We start from the raw sequence: 19496 nt of genomic DNA, 5'->3' as shown, positions 1-19496 counted from the left end.
CCCAGGCCCAAACATATGAAGGAAATTGCTTTGCATGCCTTGGATGTTTTCCGGGCGATAAGGGTGTACCTGGAAGCTTTTAGGAAATCAGACTCACTATTTGTGCTTATAGATGGGCTCGGAAAGGGTTGTCTGCTTCCTCTGCGACCAATTCCAGATGGATCAGACAGATGGTGATTCAGGCCTATTCCATCAAGGGTCAGGTTCCTCCTTACCCTGTCAAGGCACACTCTACTCTGGCCCTCAGTGCCTCCTGGGCCTTCCGTCATCAGGCGTCAGTGACGCAGGTTTGCAAGGCGGCCACCTGGTGGTCGGTGCAAACTTTCACAAAGTTCTCTAAAGTGGATGTGTTGACAACTGTGGATGCTTCCTTTGGCCGCAGGCTGCTGTTTAGAGGACCTGGTCCTCTTTGAGGATGTATTGTTTTTTTCAGGTGAGCTCCAGTTGTTTTGGTTGAGCTCCTGTTTACCTGGTTGGCTATAGTTAGCCATGGGAATTTATTTTTCGCTGTTCCCACCCCTCATGTTTAACACTGCTTTGGGACATCCCAATGGTTAAGAAGATCAGAAGCTGTGTCCATCAATAAACGAAAGAGAAAATGGGATTTTTGACTTACCACAAAATCCATTTCTCTGATGTTCATTGATGGACACAGCACCCACCCCTCTGTGGAGTTGTGATTCTTCTGACGCTGCTTGTAACAAAACTGAGTACCTATAGCAGAGAGAGAGAGTATACCCCCTGGGACTGCCCATAGGCGTGGCCAGACTTTTTTTCTGCCTAGTGTCCTTCTCCTGTAACCCAATGGTTACAAAGATCAGGGGCTGTGTCTGTCAATTAACATCGGAGAAATCCAATTTTTACGATTTGCTGTGCCCCCCCTTCCTTAAACTCCCTCCCTTTGCTGTGCCTCGCTGCATCTCTTCTCTCGCATCCCCCTGCATTTACATGCTCCTGCTGCTGTCAATCAAATCCTGTGAGGAAGGGGCAGGGCTGAGCCGTGCTGTGTGTTTATGGGCGCACACAGCCCCTCTTGGGAGAGCACCTGCACTGCTGTAGGAGCACACACAGAAAAGGAGGAGCAAAGGGACCCCAGAAGAGGAGGAATGGGGCTCCTCTGTGCAGTATTAATGCATAGAAAAAGTAAGTATAACATGTTTATTATTTTACCTAAAAAAATAAATTAGCTTTTAGAAACGCTTTAACTTTTGTATCACTTTGATCCTTCCTTTAAGTTGTAGGCTCTCACAAATAGGGCCCTCCTAACCATTTTTACTTGCATTATATTGTAACTGTTCGGCTTCTCCATATATTGTAAAGTGCTGTGCAAACAGTTGGCGCTATATAAATTGTGTATAATAAAATAATCTGGGCCTATTTGTGGCTTTTATGAAGTTGAACTGTGTGTAACTCTTCTGCTGTGTGTTTGTGGGGGTCCTTTGCACATTTGTAACAAACCATCATTTTTTTTATTTAGGTATGAATCCCAAGAATGTGACGCTGATATCCGCTAATAAGGAAGCTAACCATTCTACTTGGGGTGGTTCTCTGTCCACTAAACCTCTTGCTCCTATTAATGGCGGAGTGGCTTTAAACAGAACCAATGCAGGTAATAATTATGCTTACAGCATATATAAACCCAAGAGCACAATATATTATATTGCAGTTTCCCACTCTATAGATGTGGCTGCTTTAGTTTCCTGTATTCTTTTTTTCACCTGGCGATCCTGTCAATAACGAAAGTAACAGAAAATCCTAAATTTTGGGTTGTCCCCAGAAAAGTAATAGAGAGGAAAACTTTGAATGAGAACACTAGTTCTGGTAACCAGGGGGTCCCCAAGGAATTTCTTTAATTTGTAGGGATTTCCCTTCATTTCCTGTTTGGCTATGGGACAGAAAGTGAAGGAAAATTTCCGCAATGGGACACAGATGAGGAAATAAATCTGACAGGGGTTATAACCCTCCCTTGCCCCTATCCAAAATGAAAAATAAAAAGTTGTGCCTATAGTTCAACTTCAAATAATAAGGTACATATTTCCATGTCATAAGGGCCATAACCTAATTTGTATAAGTATAGCTAAAGCCAAAGCTTTTTTTTTTTTTTTCATTTTGGATAGAGTAGGGGAAGGTTACAATCACTGTTTTTTTTTTTTTTTTTTTTTGCTAATTCTGTCTCAATGGGGAGAAATCTCTTCACTTCTTGTCCTGTAAACTCAACAGGAAGTGAGGGGGGTGTATGTGAGGAAAACCCCCTCTTGAGCTGGCCATACACATAACAGATTCCTCAATCCATGCTACACAGCGCAGATAGATTAATCTCCTGCTGCTGTATTTTGACAGCCGACCCCACCAGCTGTCAAAATACGCTAATAGTGGCTGCATCTGAAAGGCTGACAATTTTTCACCTTGGTCCTTTTGGTATTTCAATCGAGGGATGTCAGGCTGGAGACGGCTGACCTTTCCACCCACTTCACCAGGAACCAAAATTTGAATAGCGTATGACCACCTTTAGACAGTTTTCACAGGAGCATTGAAAGACCAGGACAATTAGTGGCAGTGAATCTCCCTAATGTGGGGACACACAGAGCAATAAAGACTAAAGCCTCGTACACACGCAACGATTATCGGCCGACCGATCATCTGACTTTTGTCCAGAGTGGTGTTTTGTTGGTTGGAATGTGCCTAGACTGCACACTAATTTTCTCGGCCAACAAAAATCTACTTCAGAAGTGATGTCATGTGCTTGTTTACTTTCCGTGTGTTTTTTCTTCTCTGAGCATGCCCAGTCTTGCTCATCAGATTTTTGTCTGCCGAAATCTGTACTGACTGACGGAAAATCGGCCGTTGTGTTGACGGCCAACAAAAATTTTATAGCCTGCACACCAGATTTTTTTCGGGCGAAAAGTCGGTTGTAGGAAGCATCATACTAACAAGCCGAAAATCGGCCGACCGGACGTTGGCCGAAAATTCCCGGCCAATAATCGATGCGTGTGTACGGGGCTTTAGCAGTTATTCTAACCCCTCAGCCCTCCATCCAAAGTTTTGCCTTATAATTTAAGACTTTTGAAGTATACAGTGTGCCCTACTGGAAATGTTTAATGTTGGTTAACTAGAAACTGTTTACAAAGAGCATTGCATTGTTTCTGCATTAAGTGTGAACATTTTCAATTCAGAATAATGGAAACTGATAGAAATATATTGGAATAAACAGGTAATAAAAAGTTTACCCATTTACACAATACTGCCCCTCTCTTCCTCATCTTTAGCTGGCTTTTAAAAATATACACTCAGTAATACACACTTTAATCTGCAGCATCCCAGTCCTCTGCTCTTCGGGGCTAAAATGTGGTCAGATACTTCCACCTGGGCCCACATCCCATCTGATGATTTAGATGTTGGTGCTGCACTGTAATTGCACAATACAGGTGTGATGACATCAACAAAAAAAAGTAGATGACAACAAGACCAGTGGGAGGCCAGCATCTATCCAGGTGTAAACGGAATTGTCTAAAGCCTAGTATACACAATGAGAAAATTGGACTAAAAATACCGCTTTTGAAGCGATCATCTGATAGTTCTTACACGGCTTTCGGGAGCTGTTTATGACAGTTCATGGGAAATTAACTGAAGAGACAAACGCAAACCTTTTTTCTTGTACAATACCAAAGCGTACGATTTTCGCTTTATCGGTACAGTATTCATACGAAAAAAATGTGAAGACCAAGACCACGAAATTAAAGAATCCATTGCAATACAATACATTACATCACTTCCGAAGTTGTATTCTGACATATGAGAATTTTTTAAACTTCAGTTATCTCTTCATTTTTTTTTTTTCCAAACAATTTTATTGAAAATCGTAAGTACAGTACAAACAAAAATATCAGTAAAACAGAGTAAGAACAAAATACAAGGTCAAAATACGATCTAACAAAGGACAACTAACCTATGTTAGCAATGTGTGCATATAACAAGGACCCGACATAGGTGGGAATCTTCCATGTAGTATCAAAACACCTGTGAGGGGGGGACATCAGAAGTATATCCTTATTCAGAGGGGAAGACCAATCCCATACCCCCCACAGTATGGGAAGTGGTATTTCGACCAGAGATCTATAACATAACAGTATATTGGTCAGGAGTAGAGGTATAAAGGGCTATGGAAAGCGGGGGACCTCAGAGAGTGAACTTCAGGTCGGAAGGAGCGGGTCCTAGGGCATTCCCATATCCTGGGTGTTTGGCATCCAGGAATGGGTAGGAATAGTTGTCTACAAGATGCGGAGTAAAAAGCCGGGGATGTTGAATTTTCTGAGGGTGCGTGCCGACAGGGCAAGCTGGACGGCAAGTAAGCATCCTGTGATAATAAGGGAGGGGAGGGGAGTAGAGGTGCTGAAGGGAGGGGGGTGGGAGGGGGTAAGGTAAGAGGGGGCAGAAAGGAGAGAAAAAAAGAAAAGAAAAAAAAGGGAAGAGGGAGAAAAGAGGAAGGGGGTAATTAAGCAACCATAAATATCCATAGCTTGAGAGGAAGCGGGCGTTTGTTCCTTATCAAGCGTCGACGTTCGGTGCGTGGGTATCAGTTGGAGGTATTACTGTATAACAGTGGCCAAACCAAAAGCGGAAGGGATCTTTGATAAAGGAGACCTCTGCACACAGCTATGGTTGTCTTCGAGAGGAGTCAGATGACAAGATCTACTATTGGCAGATACAAGTGAATTCCGCTGTGGACGTGTATTGAATCCAACACACCCACTTTTTGTAGAATTTCGTCGGGGATTCTTTTGCTACCTCTTCATTTTTGACATGAGACTAGCATGCAAAAAATAAAAAAGGAAACGGGCGATCATTTGTCTGATATTCTCATTGTGTGTACAAGGCTTAAAATGGTTGTAAAGACTGAAGTTTTTTACATTCATGCATTCTTTGCATGTAGGAAAAAAAAAACCTTTAGTGTGCAGCTCCCCCCTAATACCTACCTAAGCCCGATCTTGATCCAGCAATGTTCACAAGACCCGAGGCTCTCCAGGTCTCTCCCTCCTGAGATGCAGGAGCCGTTGGCTCCCACTGCTGTCAATTTTAAGCCAGTGAGGCAGGAGCGGGGCTGAGCTGCGCTCTGTGTCCTATGGACGCAGAGATCTGGCTCATGAGCGAGCACCTACAAATGCCTCCACAGGAAGTGGCAAACTATGGGGGCATTTGGCAAGGAGGAGGGCCCAGAGTGTCTGTGGGGGGCCCAAGAAGAAGAGGATTGCACAGAGCAGGTAACTATGACATGGTTGTTATTTTTTTTAATAAAAATGTTTCCTTTATAATGACTTTAGGTGGGAGATTGCTGAACTGGAGATTACAGAGGGCAATACTGGGTGCTAGAACATTTATTAAAAAAAAAAAAAAACAGTTTGAGATTGAAGAGGACCCAGGGTTCTTTTGCTTTCCTCTTTAGAATATCAACTTAGCCAAGAAAAAGTGAACAAATAGATAGCTATCCATTAAATGGTAACTTCTAAATGTAATATCTTGGAAGATACTTTCACGTGACAGTTTAATTCCTCTTTCCAGGTACACTGGCAGGATTTGCTGGCCCTACATACAACACCACAGGAGGATACATTCCTTCTTTTCACAAGAAGGAGGTTGGTTCGGCAGGCCAGAGGATACAGCTTGCAGCGATTCCACCAGCTACAAGTAAGATTTTGTGTGAAAAATATTTACATAAGGGCAATAGACAGAGAGGTATGGTGTATGGGTCAGGGTTAGCACATTTGAGTTCCAGATAATAGCGCCAATCCAGCTGTCTTGAAAAGCAATCTTGCCAAACTCAGAGGCTGTCTGGAATCCTACTGATAGTAAACTAGTGCTTTAGACTGATTTCACACTTCTCTGTTGCAAAAACACAGTACAATTGCATAAGCGTTTTTACCATGTTTCCAGTGCATTTTGCACCTGTGAAAAAAGGTGATGTGACTCCAAAAATGCACCAAAAACGCAACCATGGGTGCATTTTTTATGTGTTTCTACAGCACTTTTAATGCGCTTTACATTCATTTCAATGGGGAGGTTTTTTTTTTTTTTTTAACCACACAAAACATGCACCAAAAATGCAGCATGCAGGACTTTTAAAAACGCAACTGACTGGTGTGGAGAGCTCCTCAGGATTTATTGGTCATGCATTTTTTTTCTGCTTTCGATAAGGCAAAAACGGAGAAAAAACTGATCAGTGTGAAAGGAGCCTTAGGGCCCTTCTACACGGGCTTTCCGATCAGGTCCCCCTGTCAGTTTTTCAGGCGGACCTGATTGGATGCTCCATGCACCTCCTATGACATGCCTGCTATCCGATCCGATCCTGTTTATCAAATCCAGATGGATGGAAATCCGTCTGTAGGATCGGATCGCATGAAAATGGACAGGCGGTCCGTTTTCTTCCGATCTCCCATAGAGGAGAGCGGGAATCTGACAGGTCTGTCTCTGAAAGTAAGCGGAAACAGACCTGTAACCCGCCTGCTCAGCGGGGATCGGCGGATCGATCCCCGCTGAGCAAAACAGAGTCCGCCGAGCAGAAAGCCCATGTGAAAGGACTCTTAGGCTGCATCTACTTATCCTGGGTCCTTGTATATTCAGCAAAGAAATAGTCACAAAAAAGTATAGTACATAAACTGTTAAATTTAATAAACAAATCAACCATAAGCCCTCGTTCACACCGTTGCGGTTTGTATTGTGATTTGACATTTCCAAATCACATTACAAGTCGCACCTCATTATCAGCAATGGAACCGTTCAAATTGCCACAACTCCTGTCGCATCGACTTTGAAAAGGGTTCCTTCCTGCACTACTTTTTTCTCATTTCGTTGTGACTTGCATAGACTTCTGATAAACAAAGTCGCAAGCCGCAATGAAATCAGAGGTGCAAATCGCACTTATCTTCTGCTTAAAATTGCATTGAAGTGCAAGTTCAAAGCTGCACCATTGTGAACCAGGGCTAAATCCTCTAACAGAAAAGATCAATCTTGCTTATGCATCTTATACTGGCTATCTAGTTATCAATCTGATAACATTGATGAAAAAGTCATTTTGAGGCTCTGATAAAATACATCAGTTTTTGATAATTTTTCACTACCAACTCGATTGTTTTCAACCATCAAATCATGTGAAAGAGATTTGATAGGTTGGCAAATTCTAAAAAAATATCAGGTGTACTGTGCGATGCGTGGAATAAACAAGCAAATCTGAAATGAATACTTTTGTTTATTTCTTCCAATAGAGCTTTCAGATTGAAAATAATCTTATTGAATTTACCTTTGTGTTCAATTGAACAAATAGTGCACAGCTGAAGTGCAACACCTGGCAATTTTCTTTTTAAGTCTTTAGATTTTTATTGTTCCCTTTGGGGGAAATTTACAAAACTGGAGCACACCAATCAGCTTCTATCGTCAGCTTGTTCAATAAGGCCCCTTTCACACATACGGTCCGTTCAGTTCATCAGTTCAGTCACTTTAAAATGTATCAGTTTTTCATCCGTTTTTCATCTATTTTTCATCCTTTTTTATCCATTTTTCATCAGTTGTTATCCTTTTTTCATCAGTTTTTCATCCGTTTTTCGTCAGTTGTTATCCGTTTTTCATCCGTTTTTCGTCAGTTATCTGTTTTTCATCCGTTGTCATCCGTTTTTCATCCATTGTCATCCGTTTTTCATCCGTTGTCATACGTTTTTCGTCCGATCCGTTTTTTTTTGACGGATGAAAAATAGGGCATTCATCCGTTCAAAAAAAACGGACATTGACGGAAGCGGATGAAAACGGATGTTAACTGATGATCATCCGTTGTCATCTGTTTTTACATAGAGATACATTGATGTCCGTTTTTCATCCGTCAACGGATGGATGAAAAACGGACAAACGGACAGCGTGTGTGAAAGGGGCCTTAAGCTTTGAAAATAAAACCTTGAAGCTGATTAGTTACTATGCACAGCTGTACAACATTCTGTCATGTGCACTAGTTTTAGTAAATCTCCTCCTTTGTGTCCCCATGAGGAAGAATTCCCAACATTTACTGTTAACAGAAACACAACAGGAAGTAAGTGCAAATGTTTCCCAAGTTTGGGGAAATTCAAACTTCGGCATTTGTGAATGGAACAAAGGCACCCATTGGTAAATACCCCCTCTATTTCTGAACTGATGGTGACTGTAACATTTTGGATTTGCGGTCACCTTGTTTCCCAGTGGCAGTGGGTTCCATTACAAGTAGTGAGAGTAGACATATGCCGGTTTTCGGTAATTCGATATATCGCGGTATTGCATACCCACAGTATTGTTATTGTGGCATTTTTAAAATACCGAGTTTCTCTGCTCCTCAGTCTGACTTGTGAATTGTTACATTTGGATGACTCATTCCTCACTCAGCAGTTCACTCACTCAATAGAAAACAGCTCTGGTAATATGATCCTAGAGTGAGAGACTTAGCTCCTCCCTGTAACCAATCAGACAGCTCCCACTCAGCACACACCCACATGCTTCCTTCCCGGGCTCAGAGAGACACAGTGAGAGACACAGTGCCTTCTACAAGCGTCTGCAAGTACTTTTACCATACACTGTCACTAGATAGACAGATAGATGGAGAGATAGATAGACAGATAGATGGAGAGATAGATAGACAGATAGATGGAGAGATGGAGATGGAGAGATAGATAGATAGAAATACATACACGGGCATAGCAGCATATATATATATAGATGCACAGGCATAGCAGCCCACATTACATTATTATATAGCCATCAAGCAGTGTCTGGCCTACCTGGTGATGACTGGTCCTGGCGCTCCAATCCGATGGCCTGGTCATTAAGGGGGCAAATCCTTGCGGCCCAGAAGTGGTTAAACCTGCAGGAGGAGCGGTGTTTTTATTTGTAAATTACTTTACTATTGCTTTAGGCCTGGTTCACATGTATGCAGGTTAGCGGTTCACATGTATGTGGGTTGGCGGTTCACATGTATGTGGGTTGGCGGCCCATATTTGCACAGGAATAGGGATAGCAGCCCATTGATTTGAATGGGGTTGGGCTGCTATGCCTGCGTTTTCAGCTGAAAAAAGCTGCATGCAGAATTTTAAAAAATGCAGTGGCGGTGAACCCCATCCTGCTTTTGCACCATGCGACTTACTTGCAGTTCCTGCACACGCAAACTGTTTTTAAATGCTGGGCCCATGTATTTAAAAACGCAGAAAGCTTGCCAGAGCAGGAACTGCAGGTAAGTCGCATGGTGCAGAAGTAGGATGGATTTAAAGGCCACTGCATTTTTTTAAAATGCTGCATGCACCTTTTTTCTGCGTAAAATGAGGGCATAGCAGCCCATTCAAATCAATGGGCTGCTATGCCTGTGCAAATGTGGGCCGCCAACCCGCATACATGTGAACCGCCAACCCGCATAAATGTGAACTAGGCCTAAAGCATGTGAAAAGTAATTTACAAATAAAAACAGCGCTCCTCCTGCAGGTTTAACCACTTCTGGGCCACAAGGATTTAGCCCCTAATGACCAGGCCATCGGATCAGAGCGCCAGGACCAGTCATCACCAGGTAGGCCAGACACTGCTTGATGACCTATTTTAGACCTGGTTCACAGAGTCTGTACTGACTGACTATATAATTATGTGCAAAAGTGAGCCAAAGTCCCTAAATTCAGTAATGAAATTGAAGTGAGGTAGAAATTTAATAATTTAAGTTTAATAATTGAATACCGTGATAATACCGTATACCGTGACAAAACCCTAATCAATTAATCGCAGCATGAAAATCTGATATCGTCACATGCCTAGAGAGTAAATCTTCTCAATGGGGATACAGACAAAATAAAAACCCAACAGGCCATCCCCATGATATCCATATGTAGAAAAACATTTGCCTTATGGTATACTGTACTTTAAAATGGGTTAAAATATTTGGCTTGAATGATTGATTTTATTTCCATTTGTTGGTTTTATGGCCAGCATAATAGGGCAGTTTGTCAAAGCCTCTGCATGTGGCTTGTAATATCTACTGGTAACTTCATGAATTAGACACAGCAATCAGTAGAGGAATAGCAAAGTGTAACCTTTAAAGCTGTCACTAATGAGGACCCTTTCCCAAAGCATGTTAGGTATCAAACAAGATTCCAGAACAAGGTCTATTTTCTTTGTGTAGAATTCATGGAATCCACCGACTAGAGCAGGCATGTCCAACCTGCGGCCCGGAACCGCAGGCAATGCGGCCCACTGCCCCCTGACAATTTTTTTTTGCTGGGGAGGAAGAAAGTCAGGTCAGGGGCACGGCCACAGCAGCTTGCAACTAACAGTAGGCAGAGGCTGCCTCGGAGGGGAGGGGAGGCGAGCATGTGCAGTGTTTCTGACTCCTACCACCATGACCACTTCAAATCACTGAAGTTGTCATGGTGGTTAGAGTGTTCCTTTATTGTCTCTCAGAAGAAGTAAATCTCTGTATACTGATTCCATTTGATCATCCTCCTAGTTGTGTTAAATTAGTGCGGGGGGCATGGCGGCTTTTTATTACATACCTTAACTATAGTATACAGTATATTTTATATGCGGCCCGAGAAAATTTCTCTACACTCAATGTGGCCCAGAGAGGCCAAAAGGTTGGACACCCATGGACTAGAATAATACTCGGGGCCTGTGTCACCTTTGTTTGTGTCATAAATGTTTAATTCCCCATAGAAGTCTATGGGAATACAAAAGCAGCTTGAAACAGGTCAAATCAGGTTGAATGCACCTGTCAATGAATTTTGAATTATCTCAAAAGGATCTTAAAGCAGAAGTAAACTCATCGATTTAAGGCCCCTTTCACAAAAGGGAGTCCGCCGGCGCACTCCGTTTATCTCAGCGGGGGATCGATCCGCTGAGCAGGCGGATGGCAGCTCTGTCTCTGCGCTGTGTGCGGAGACAGAGCTGTCAGGGTTTCCATCCCTCCAGATTTGACGGACCAGATTGGATATCAGCGGACATGTCTCTGCTGACATCCGATGCCCCATAGAGATGCATGGGGCATCCGTTCAGATCCACCTGAAAAACTGACAGGCGGATCTGAATGGTCTGCTAGTGTGAAAGGGGCCTAACAGTTTCAAAAAACAGTTACATTTAATGTTTCCTCAACCAAACTGTCAAACCATCAAATGGCTGGTGTCATAACTGATCACATGTGCAGCATTATGGCAGTTAAAGATCAAACAGAGGCAAAGATGGCAGCTTGCTTGGCTGAAAACAGTAGGAGGGTTTACTTCCTTTAAACTGCTGTCTAAAGCCGAGTCATTGACACAGCCCAAAGCCCATCAACAGAAGCCCTTGTTGTAACCCAATCTCCTAGTTGTGCTTGCTGAGTCCTGAGTGCAGCACACATTAAAGTAGTCGAATGGTGTAAGCAGCCTAAGGCTGGCCATTCACTATGCAATTTTCTTGTACAATTTTTCTTTAGATTTACCAAAACCATAAAATAGGAGGCCAAGCCTAAACACTTTTAATTTGTATGGAATTGGGCAGGCCCTTGCACTACAAAGTTTAAGGTAAATGTAAAGGAAATTGGACAAGAAAATTGTATAATGTATGGCCAGCCTAAGTATATATGGTACTACAACATATTGGGATTTACAATGCTGTATTGTCTTGCACTTCCGTGCATAATTTTTTTGCACAGTTTAAAATTGGAATGTGCTGAATGGCGGCTGCTCACACCAAATACATTGTATATTGCTGCAATATAGAATGTGGTGCCCCAGCATTTTAGGGTTGCTTGCTTGTAGGGGACCCTTTTAAATGGGTACAGCCAATGGTGGGAAAAGCATAGAAAAACATTTATTAACTACAGTTTCTAAGTTATGTTTTTATACTGTTGATTGACAGCATTTTCAGACATGTTTTCAAATAGTTCTGTTTGCGGCACAGCACTTTTCTTTGTCTTCTTACTACTTCTACTATTCGTTCTTTCTTCAACTTTTATTTGTGTTTTTTTTCTGTCCTTTTTAATTCATCCTTTAGCTTTACCCAGTGATGCTGTGAACGGTAAACCAAAAATTATTAAACCTAAACCCAGCTGCCCAAAATTAGTCACTGAGAATAGCTCAGGTAATCTGCACTCTGTCTATTTTACCCCCTCTTTCCCTAGTCCTGGTCTTGTCATTATGTATTTTTAGAAAGATTTGATACAACTATACCTTTTTTTTTAGTTTAGATAATATCCTGAGATTTCAGAGATGTCACAATATAAATATACATACATAGAAATGTTTGGCATAGGTCGGTGCTCAAATAAAAAATATTGCAAACCTGGATAATATTAAAAAAAGAAGGTGAAAAGTACATAAGCAAAGGTTACCTTCAGTAAAAACAGCATGGAAAAATAATCAGCAGATTTAATAATCCATAGGCAGAGAAAATTGTATCCAAATCTTGACTTTTCCTGTAAAGTCAAGCTCGGTCTTTCCCTCTCCTGTCTCCAGTGGCAACCTTTTGCGCAGTGAGTCCACCCATAAAACAGGAGGACTAATCGGGAATCAGGAGGGGCAAGGGCAAGGTCTTTCTTTACAGGAAAAGTTGAGTTTTGCAAGTAAAATCAACTGTTCTTTTTTACTTATTATTTTGAAATGTAACTAAAGTGAACAGTTCCGTTGCATTTTTCCTTGTCAAATTAGTTTTTTTGTTTTGAATAAAATAAAGGAGAACAATCTGAATTTTACAAGGATTGTGGTACATATTCAAAGGGTAATAAAACGAATTACTTCAATTGGAAAGAGATAAATCAAAAATAAAAATGCAATATTGCACTATATAAGCGTCAAATGTCAAAAATGTCATATAATTGAAAAGAAAGAGAAAGATAGATTGTTGACTGTCGGTCTAGTTCAAAAACAAGTTGATTAATAAAATACATTTCAATGGTTCTGGAGAACAACCCTGTGAGTACTACATAATAACTGATAAAAGGGAAAGGGTTCTCCTATGCTTTTTTCATCATATACTTATTTTACATTGCCTGATAACCTGCTCATAGTGCCTTACTTGTGTGCCACATCAAATATTTTAAAGTCAAGAAAGAGAATGCTCTTTGTATTGGCATTATTGCTAGTTGATGTAAGCTGTAAGATGGAAAAGGACCTGGGGGTACTGGTGGACAACAGGCTTGGCAGTGGCATGCAATGCCAAGCCGCTGCAAGCAAAGCCAACAAAGTACTGGCATGTATAAAAAGGGGATTCACTCCAGAAATAAAGAGATTATTCTCCCACTCTACAAGACTCTGGTCCGGCCACATCTGGAGTATGCTGTCCAGTTCTGGGCACCGGTCCTCAGGAAGGATGTGCTGGAATTAGAGAGAGTCCAGAGAAAAGCAACAAAAATAATTAGGGGAATGGAGGACATCAGCTATGAGGAAAGACTACAAGCACTGAACCTATTCTCTCTGGAGAAGAGACGATTGAGGGGGGATATGATATCAATGTACAAATACTGTACTGGTGAGGACCCTAGCATAAGGAACAAACTATTCAGAGAAAGGGAATACAATAAGACACGTGGCCACTCACTAAAACTAGAGGAAAAATGGTTTAACCTTAAAATACGTAGGGGGTTCTTTACTGTCGGAGCAGTAAGGACGTGGAATTCTCTTCCACAAGCAGTGGTATCAGCAGGGAGCATTAATAGTTTTAAAAAACTATTAGATGGGCACCTTAAAGACCACAACATAAAGAGGTATACAATGTACGGTTAACAGCAAACACACACACACATCATAGGTTGAACTGGATGGACTGATGTCTTTTTTCAACCTCACTAACTATGTAACTATGTATGTAACTATGTAGTGCTCTTTCATGCTCATAAAACCATTTCTGAAATTAGGCAGCGAAACCCAAAAGGACTTAAACAAGCCCACAACGAATCTAAAGAATTGAATAAGCCTTCTAGCTAATGACAGAATTGTTAGATTGCTAGTCTGGACATGGATTAGGCGCTCCTATTGTATAATTGACATCATCCACAGATAACAGTGTAACAGAATAGAGCAGATTTTGTATTTTCTTAATAATCCATTATTAAGAGCATTGTTGAAAAGAATGCCTGATCAAAGAATCTATTAGTTGGAGAAATAAAAGACCACTGCACACCATTGTGGTCTTTGGAATTCACATTCATTGTATGGAACAACCACAAGCATAGTAATGACAGCCCCGTCCCGGGACCACCACCCTTTAACACGTTTCGCCTAATAGGTGAATATTTGTAGAGATGCATCTCTATTAGTAAGCCCTATTGGGTAAAACATTTTGGATGGGGCAGTCCCAGGTCAGGGACTGCCATTAGTTGTTCTATACCACATGTGTCAAACACAAGGCCCGCGGGCCAAATCTGGCCCTCTAGGCCCTTTCATGTGGCCCTCACACCTCTCCTAGAGCTGCTTTAGAGCTCAAGCCCATTCTTTGGGCCTCCTCCAGATCCTACACTTTCTGCTTCCCAGCTCTACCCCCAGCAGCAACACAAGGTAAGGGGATGCACTTTGATGTAAGGGAGGGTGGGGGACTCTTGACATCTGATGGGTAGGATACTCTCAATATGTAGTATTACAAATACAACCGGCCCTTTGATGTCAATCATAATGCTGATACGGCTCTCGATGAAGTTGGGTTTGACACCCCTGTTTTATACAATAAACATGGACTCCAGTGACCCCATCAGTGTGCGGTGGTCTTTTAATCCTGCATTGAGTTTATGAGTGTGGATGGCTCAGTTTCATGTCCAGCAACTGACAGTTGAGTGGCAGCAAGGAGGAGCAGCTTGGAGAAGAACGGTATAGGTCTATAAATCCAAGCTTGAATAGATTTGTTGGCATTTAAAGACCTTAATTTCAGCAAGGAAACCCTGTCTATTCCAGGGTAGATACGCAGCTGCTCCAGAACTCTTAGCATTTACAGTACTTTTACTCTATGGCAGAGGACAGGTAGTCTATTTGATGAAAGCCAACAAAAGCTAAAGCAGGTATTATTTTAAGTAATTGTTCAGAGACAGAACTGTTTTTCTTCAGTTTAACTGAAAGTAGAACATTCTTGAAAAGAAGAAATCCAGTTTACTGGAAAAGAAGGATTTTATATTATAATGAGGACTGGTTGAAAGAACTAAACCTAACCAGATAATACTGTAACCTTGGTTTTTAGCAGTAGGAGAGCAGCTCATATAAGCCTAGCACCCGACACAACTGGGTGCCTGTGCCCACCTCCTCCACTATATTATGGGGATTACAGCACAGCTTACATACATTGTAAAAGGCAACGCTTCCATTGCATTATGTTCAGCTATGACATACACAAGTGGGTCCTCATTTTAGAATTGTATTACAATGCCTGACTGCTGGAAGCAGTCACCCTAAAAGTTAAAGTGTATGTCCAACCATACTTTTCTTTTCGTTTTGGATGGAGTAGGGAAGGATTAGAACCCCTGTCAAGTGTTTATTGTTATATGGAGCACCATTAGAGGGATTTTTCCTCACTTAGTGTTCTGGTGATAATTTCCCAATGCAGAAAGCAAGAGAAAATCTCTAACTGCAACACAGACTGCAGAGAAGGGCTAGAATTACTATCAGAGTATTATCACTGCTCCTGTTGCAGATTTTCCCTCACTTCTTTTCTCGTCAAACCATTGCAAGCAGGACAGTAAATGAGCTAAAATCTACATAACAGAACTCCAGATAGTTGTAAAACACAACAGGCAGGCATACAGTTTTGGCCGGACATATAATTTAAAGGTGAAGCATAGTCTGATAAACCAGAGAGCTGATTTTTTATTGTAAATCCCTCAGTCTTGAAGTATGTTGGGTCCTGCTCTGTCTTTGCCATCTAGTGGTAGTTAAAGAGTATGCAGCCACAGAGGAATATGAAGCATAAGCACAGAGCATTTAGCTTTCAATCTCATATATACGAAAGAGTCTGAAGGAGACAGTATGTCTGTATTGTTTCTAGCAACTTTTCAGATCCTTTATCTAATTATTCTAATGAAACATAAAATGAATAGAAGAGTTTGATTGGTTGTTATAGGCAACACTTTTATACAGGATTTTTTATAGCGCAGACAGCTTGCGCAGCTCTTTACAAAATAAAGGGATACAATACAACAGGGTCAGGAGGGGCCTGCTCCTGCGAGCTTACAAAGTATCCTGGTAGGAAGAGGCATTGCATGCTCTACATTGTGTCAGACTGGCATCTAAAAGGTGGCCCAAGTCTATGGTAGGAAAGGGGAGTTTAGGGAAGCTCCCACAGGGGGGCCTAATGCTGCAGCAGCCAGGAAGGGCACACACATATCACCTCTTAGTACTCTGTGACTTAAAGGCTAAGTTCACGTTATATTTTTTTTTTCCTTATTCCAGCTCCTCTATGTACCAATGTACCATTAAAATACCTCTGTTGCAGAAAACTAAAAGCTTTCTATGTTTTTTTAATACAAGGCCTTACCTGGTGTATTTCTTAGAAAAGTTCATGACTTCCTAATATATAGATTTAGGACATAAAACCAGTAAGACACCGGAAAGGGTTCACCTGCTGACCTCATTATCACACACCCTGCACCCATTAACTATGTTTCAATTTTACAATCTCTGTAAAATTTCCTTTAGATTTGCCAAAACTATGGACTAGGTCAGGGGTGTCAAACTCAATTTTATCACGGGCCGCGTCAGCATTATGGTTGCCCTCAAAGGGCCGGTTATATCTGTAGGATTAGATGTCCAGTGCACCCCACGTCCCCTTACATGAGATGTCAAGAACCCCCCACCATCAGGTGTCAAGAGTCACCCACCCTTCCTTACAGCATAATGCACCCACTTACCTTGTGCTGCTGCCAGGAAGAAGATGCGGGTGCATCTGGGAACAAGTGCAGGGTCTGGAGGTGAACCAGAGAAGGGCTGGAGTCAGCTTCCAGAGTCTGCTGAATGCTGAGACCAGGGGGGGCAGAGGCAAGGTGGTTTTGCAGCTGCACAGAGAGGTGCAGGATCTGCAGGAGTTCTGCCCTTCTCTCTGCTGCAGGCTGCTGAGAAGGGGGGGCAAAGATGAGCCTTTTTGCAGCTGCACAGAGCAGTGCAGGATCTGGCAAAGGAGTTCTGTCCTCTCTGCTGCAGACTACAGAGACAAGGGGGCGCAGAGACAAGGGGGTGCTGCAGGAGAGATGAGAGGGCCACATTCGGCCCGCGGGCCTTGTGTTTGACACCTGTGGACTAGGAGGACACACCTATCTCTCCATTCACTCTGTATCCAATCAGGCAGGCCCTTGCAGTACATCAGTAGTGTCCAACCTGCAGCCCCAAAGAATTTATCATGTCGCCTGGGCCCTTCTGGAGAAACGCGCGGGGAAGCCTTGCAAACATAGCAGCCACGGTAGCCCATGCCATGCAAACATAGTTGATGGGTGCTGGGTGTGTGTGCTAATGAGGCCAGCTGGTAAACTGCTTCCTGTTTCTTACTGGTTTTTATGTCCTAAATCTACATACCAGGAAGTCATGAACTTTTCTATGGAACACACCAGGGGCTGAGGTAAGGTCTTGTAGTAAAACACATAGGAAGCTTTTATTTTTCTGCAACCGAGGTACATTAATGGTATATTGGTACATAGGGAAGCAGGAATTTCGAGAAAACAAAAAAGTGATATCACTGTAGCTGAAAAGACTGATCACTAATGTGTAGGACAAGACATATTCAGGATATTTCACTTCATTACCTTGTATTGTCCCAGAACTATGCAGTCCTGTTTTCCAATCTCTCCTCATTACAGAAGCCATGGTAGTTGAGAAGTGCAATACATAGCTTACTGTCTAATGACTGATGTCTCCTGTCTGTTTTAGATTTTGACACGTGGAAAACAAAACCTGTGCGGCCTCAGCTACCTGGCCCACCCTTCAAGCCAGCAAATAAAAACCTTGCTGTGCTAAACCGAGCTCAACCACTTCAGCCAGTGCATGGAAGGACGGACTGGATTGCCAAGTATGGTGGCCATCGTTGATGTGTGCAAAGATCATTTAGTTTACATCCCCTGCTAAAACTGTTGTTGCTCAAGATTTTCTCCAGAAACATCATCTGCCAAATTTTTCCATCAAAGCTATTGTGCACACTTTATTTTGCAAGTTTCCTTCAAAGCTGACCAATTTGCTTAAGAAAACCAAATTTGAAAATACATTTATTGGAATGATATATAGAGAAATGTGTCATCTATGCTTAATTTGTGCAGTTATACCATGTTCCAGTGGACATAGACACTTAACAGCTGACAGCTTGAGGCTGTTGAGTTTGTAAAGAATCATGGCTAATATTTGTATTATACAATATTTTATACTTACTGTATAAACACTTACCTAGTGAAAACAGAAGCTGTGACTGGATTCTGGTTGTGGTAGTAAATGGCTGCCAGGAGGGTGCTGGAGAGAAGCAAATTGAAAAAAAATCTCATAAAGAAATACATTTTTTTATAAAAAGGGATTTGTTAAGTATTTAGTATACTTCCTCTTTGGCTTATGTTTTCTCTAAACTGATTTCCAACCTCACTTCCACCTCTGCTTATGTCAGCGCCATCTATTACCTGTTTGGACATCCAAGGACGGCACAAGCCAGATCCTTCGCATGTAAAAACATGCTACCATTTCAATGCATTTATTTAATGGCTGCCATGGTAGCTCTAAATTTACCATAGACTGCTGCTTCACTACCATGAAAATGAAAACCTTTAGCCAAAAGGCCCAGTAAGAGCAGTCATAGTGACATGGGCCATCGCTGTCCTCCTCTCAAGGTGTCTTGTAGATTGCTTTTCTTTTTTTAGGCCCCAACAGTGTACCCCTACCTTTTTGTCTTCTACTCATCATCAATTTTCACCAGTTCTCAGTATCCTCATCTGGTCATCCTTAAGCCTCGTACACACGCAACGATTATCGGCCAACCGATCGGCCGTCTTTTGTCCAGTGTTGTTGTGTTGGTTGAAATGTGCTGTAGACTGCACACGAATTTTATTGGCCAACAAAAAACAACTTCAGAAGTGATGTCGTGCTGGTTTACTTTCCGTGTGTTTTTTCTTCTCTGAGCATGCCCAGTCTTGCTCATCTGATTTTTGTCTGCCGAAATCTGTAATGACTGACGGAAAATCGGCCGTTGTGTTGACGGCCAACAAAAATTTTATAGCATGCACACCATATTTTGTTCGGAGTCGGTTGTCGGAAGCATCATACTAACAAGCCGAAAATCGGCCGATCGGATGTTGGCTGAAAATTCACGGCCAACTATCGTTGCGTGTGTACGAGGCATTACACATCACTGTCTTGTAGCTTTACTCCGTCTTCCTCCAGACCACTGCCTTGTTGCATCTGAATTCCATCTGTCTTCTTTTTACAATTTTCTAAGCTGAACACCCTTGGCGGTCTCTGAATGCCCTGCTTTTATAAACCATGTACATGGGCTTTTTTTCTGATTCAGGACTGTTTCCCTCAATAGAAAAGCAGTCTGAA

General features: G+C 42.0%; 1 protein-coding gene across 3 annotated transcripts in view; it reads left to right on the top strand.

The window, feature by feature from the left end:
• The window catches only part of MAK (male germ cell associated kinase), a 120520-nt gene extending 102340 nt beyond the window's left edge, over positions 1 to 18180 (top strand). For 2 of the 3 annotated variants that reach the window (XM_082259127.1, XM_082259128.1), the window contains exons 12-15: positions 1478 to 1609; positions 5557 to 5682; positions 12010 to 12096; positions 17850 to 18180. In XM_082259127.1, the coding sequence (XP_082115253.1) occupies positions 1478 to 1609; positions 5557 to 5682; positions 12010 to 12096; positions 17850 to 18007 (503 nt within the window). In that variant the 3' untranslated portion in view covers positions 18008 to 18180. The remainder of the gene's footprint in view (positions 1 to 1477; positions 1610 to 5556; positions 5683 to 12009; positions 12097 to 17849) is intronic. The other variant, XM_082259129.1, reaches the window with a different exon arrangement.
• The last annotated feature ends 1316 nt before the right edge of the window (positions 18181 to 19496 follow it).

The sequence above is a fragment of the Pelophylax lessonae genome (genome assembly GCF_965119305.1).
Source record: "Pelophylax lessonae genome assembly, chromosome: 5".
Classification (NCBI taxonomy): Eukaryota; Metazoa; Chordata; class Amphibia; order Anura; family Ranidae; genus Pelophylax; species Pelophylax lessonae.
The sequence above is the reverse complement of the archived record's forward strand: the minus strand, read 5'-3'. Positions and strand labels throughout refer to the sequence as shown.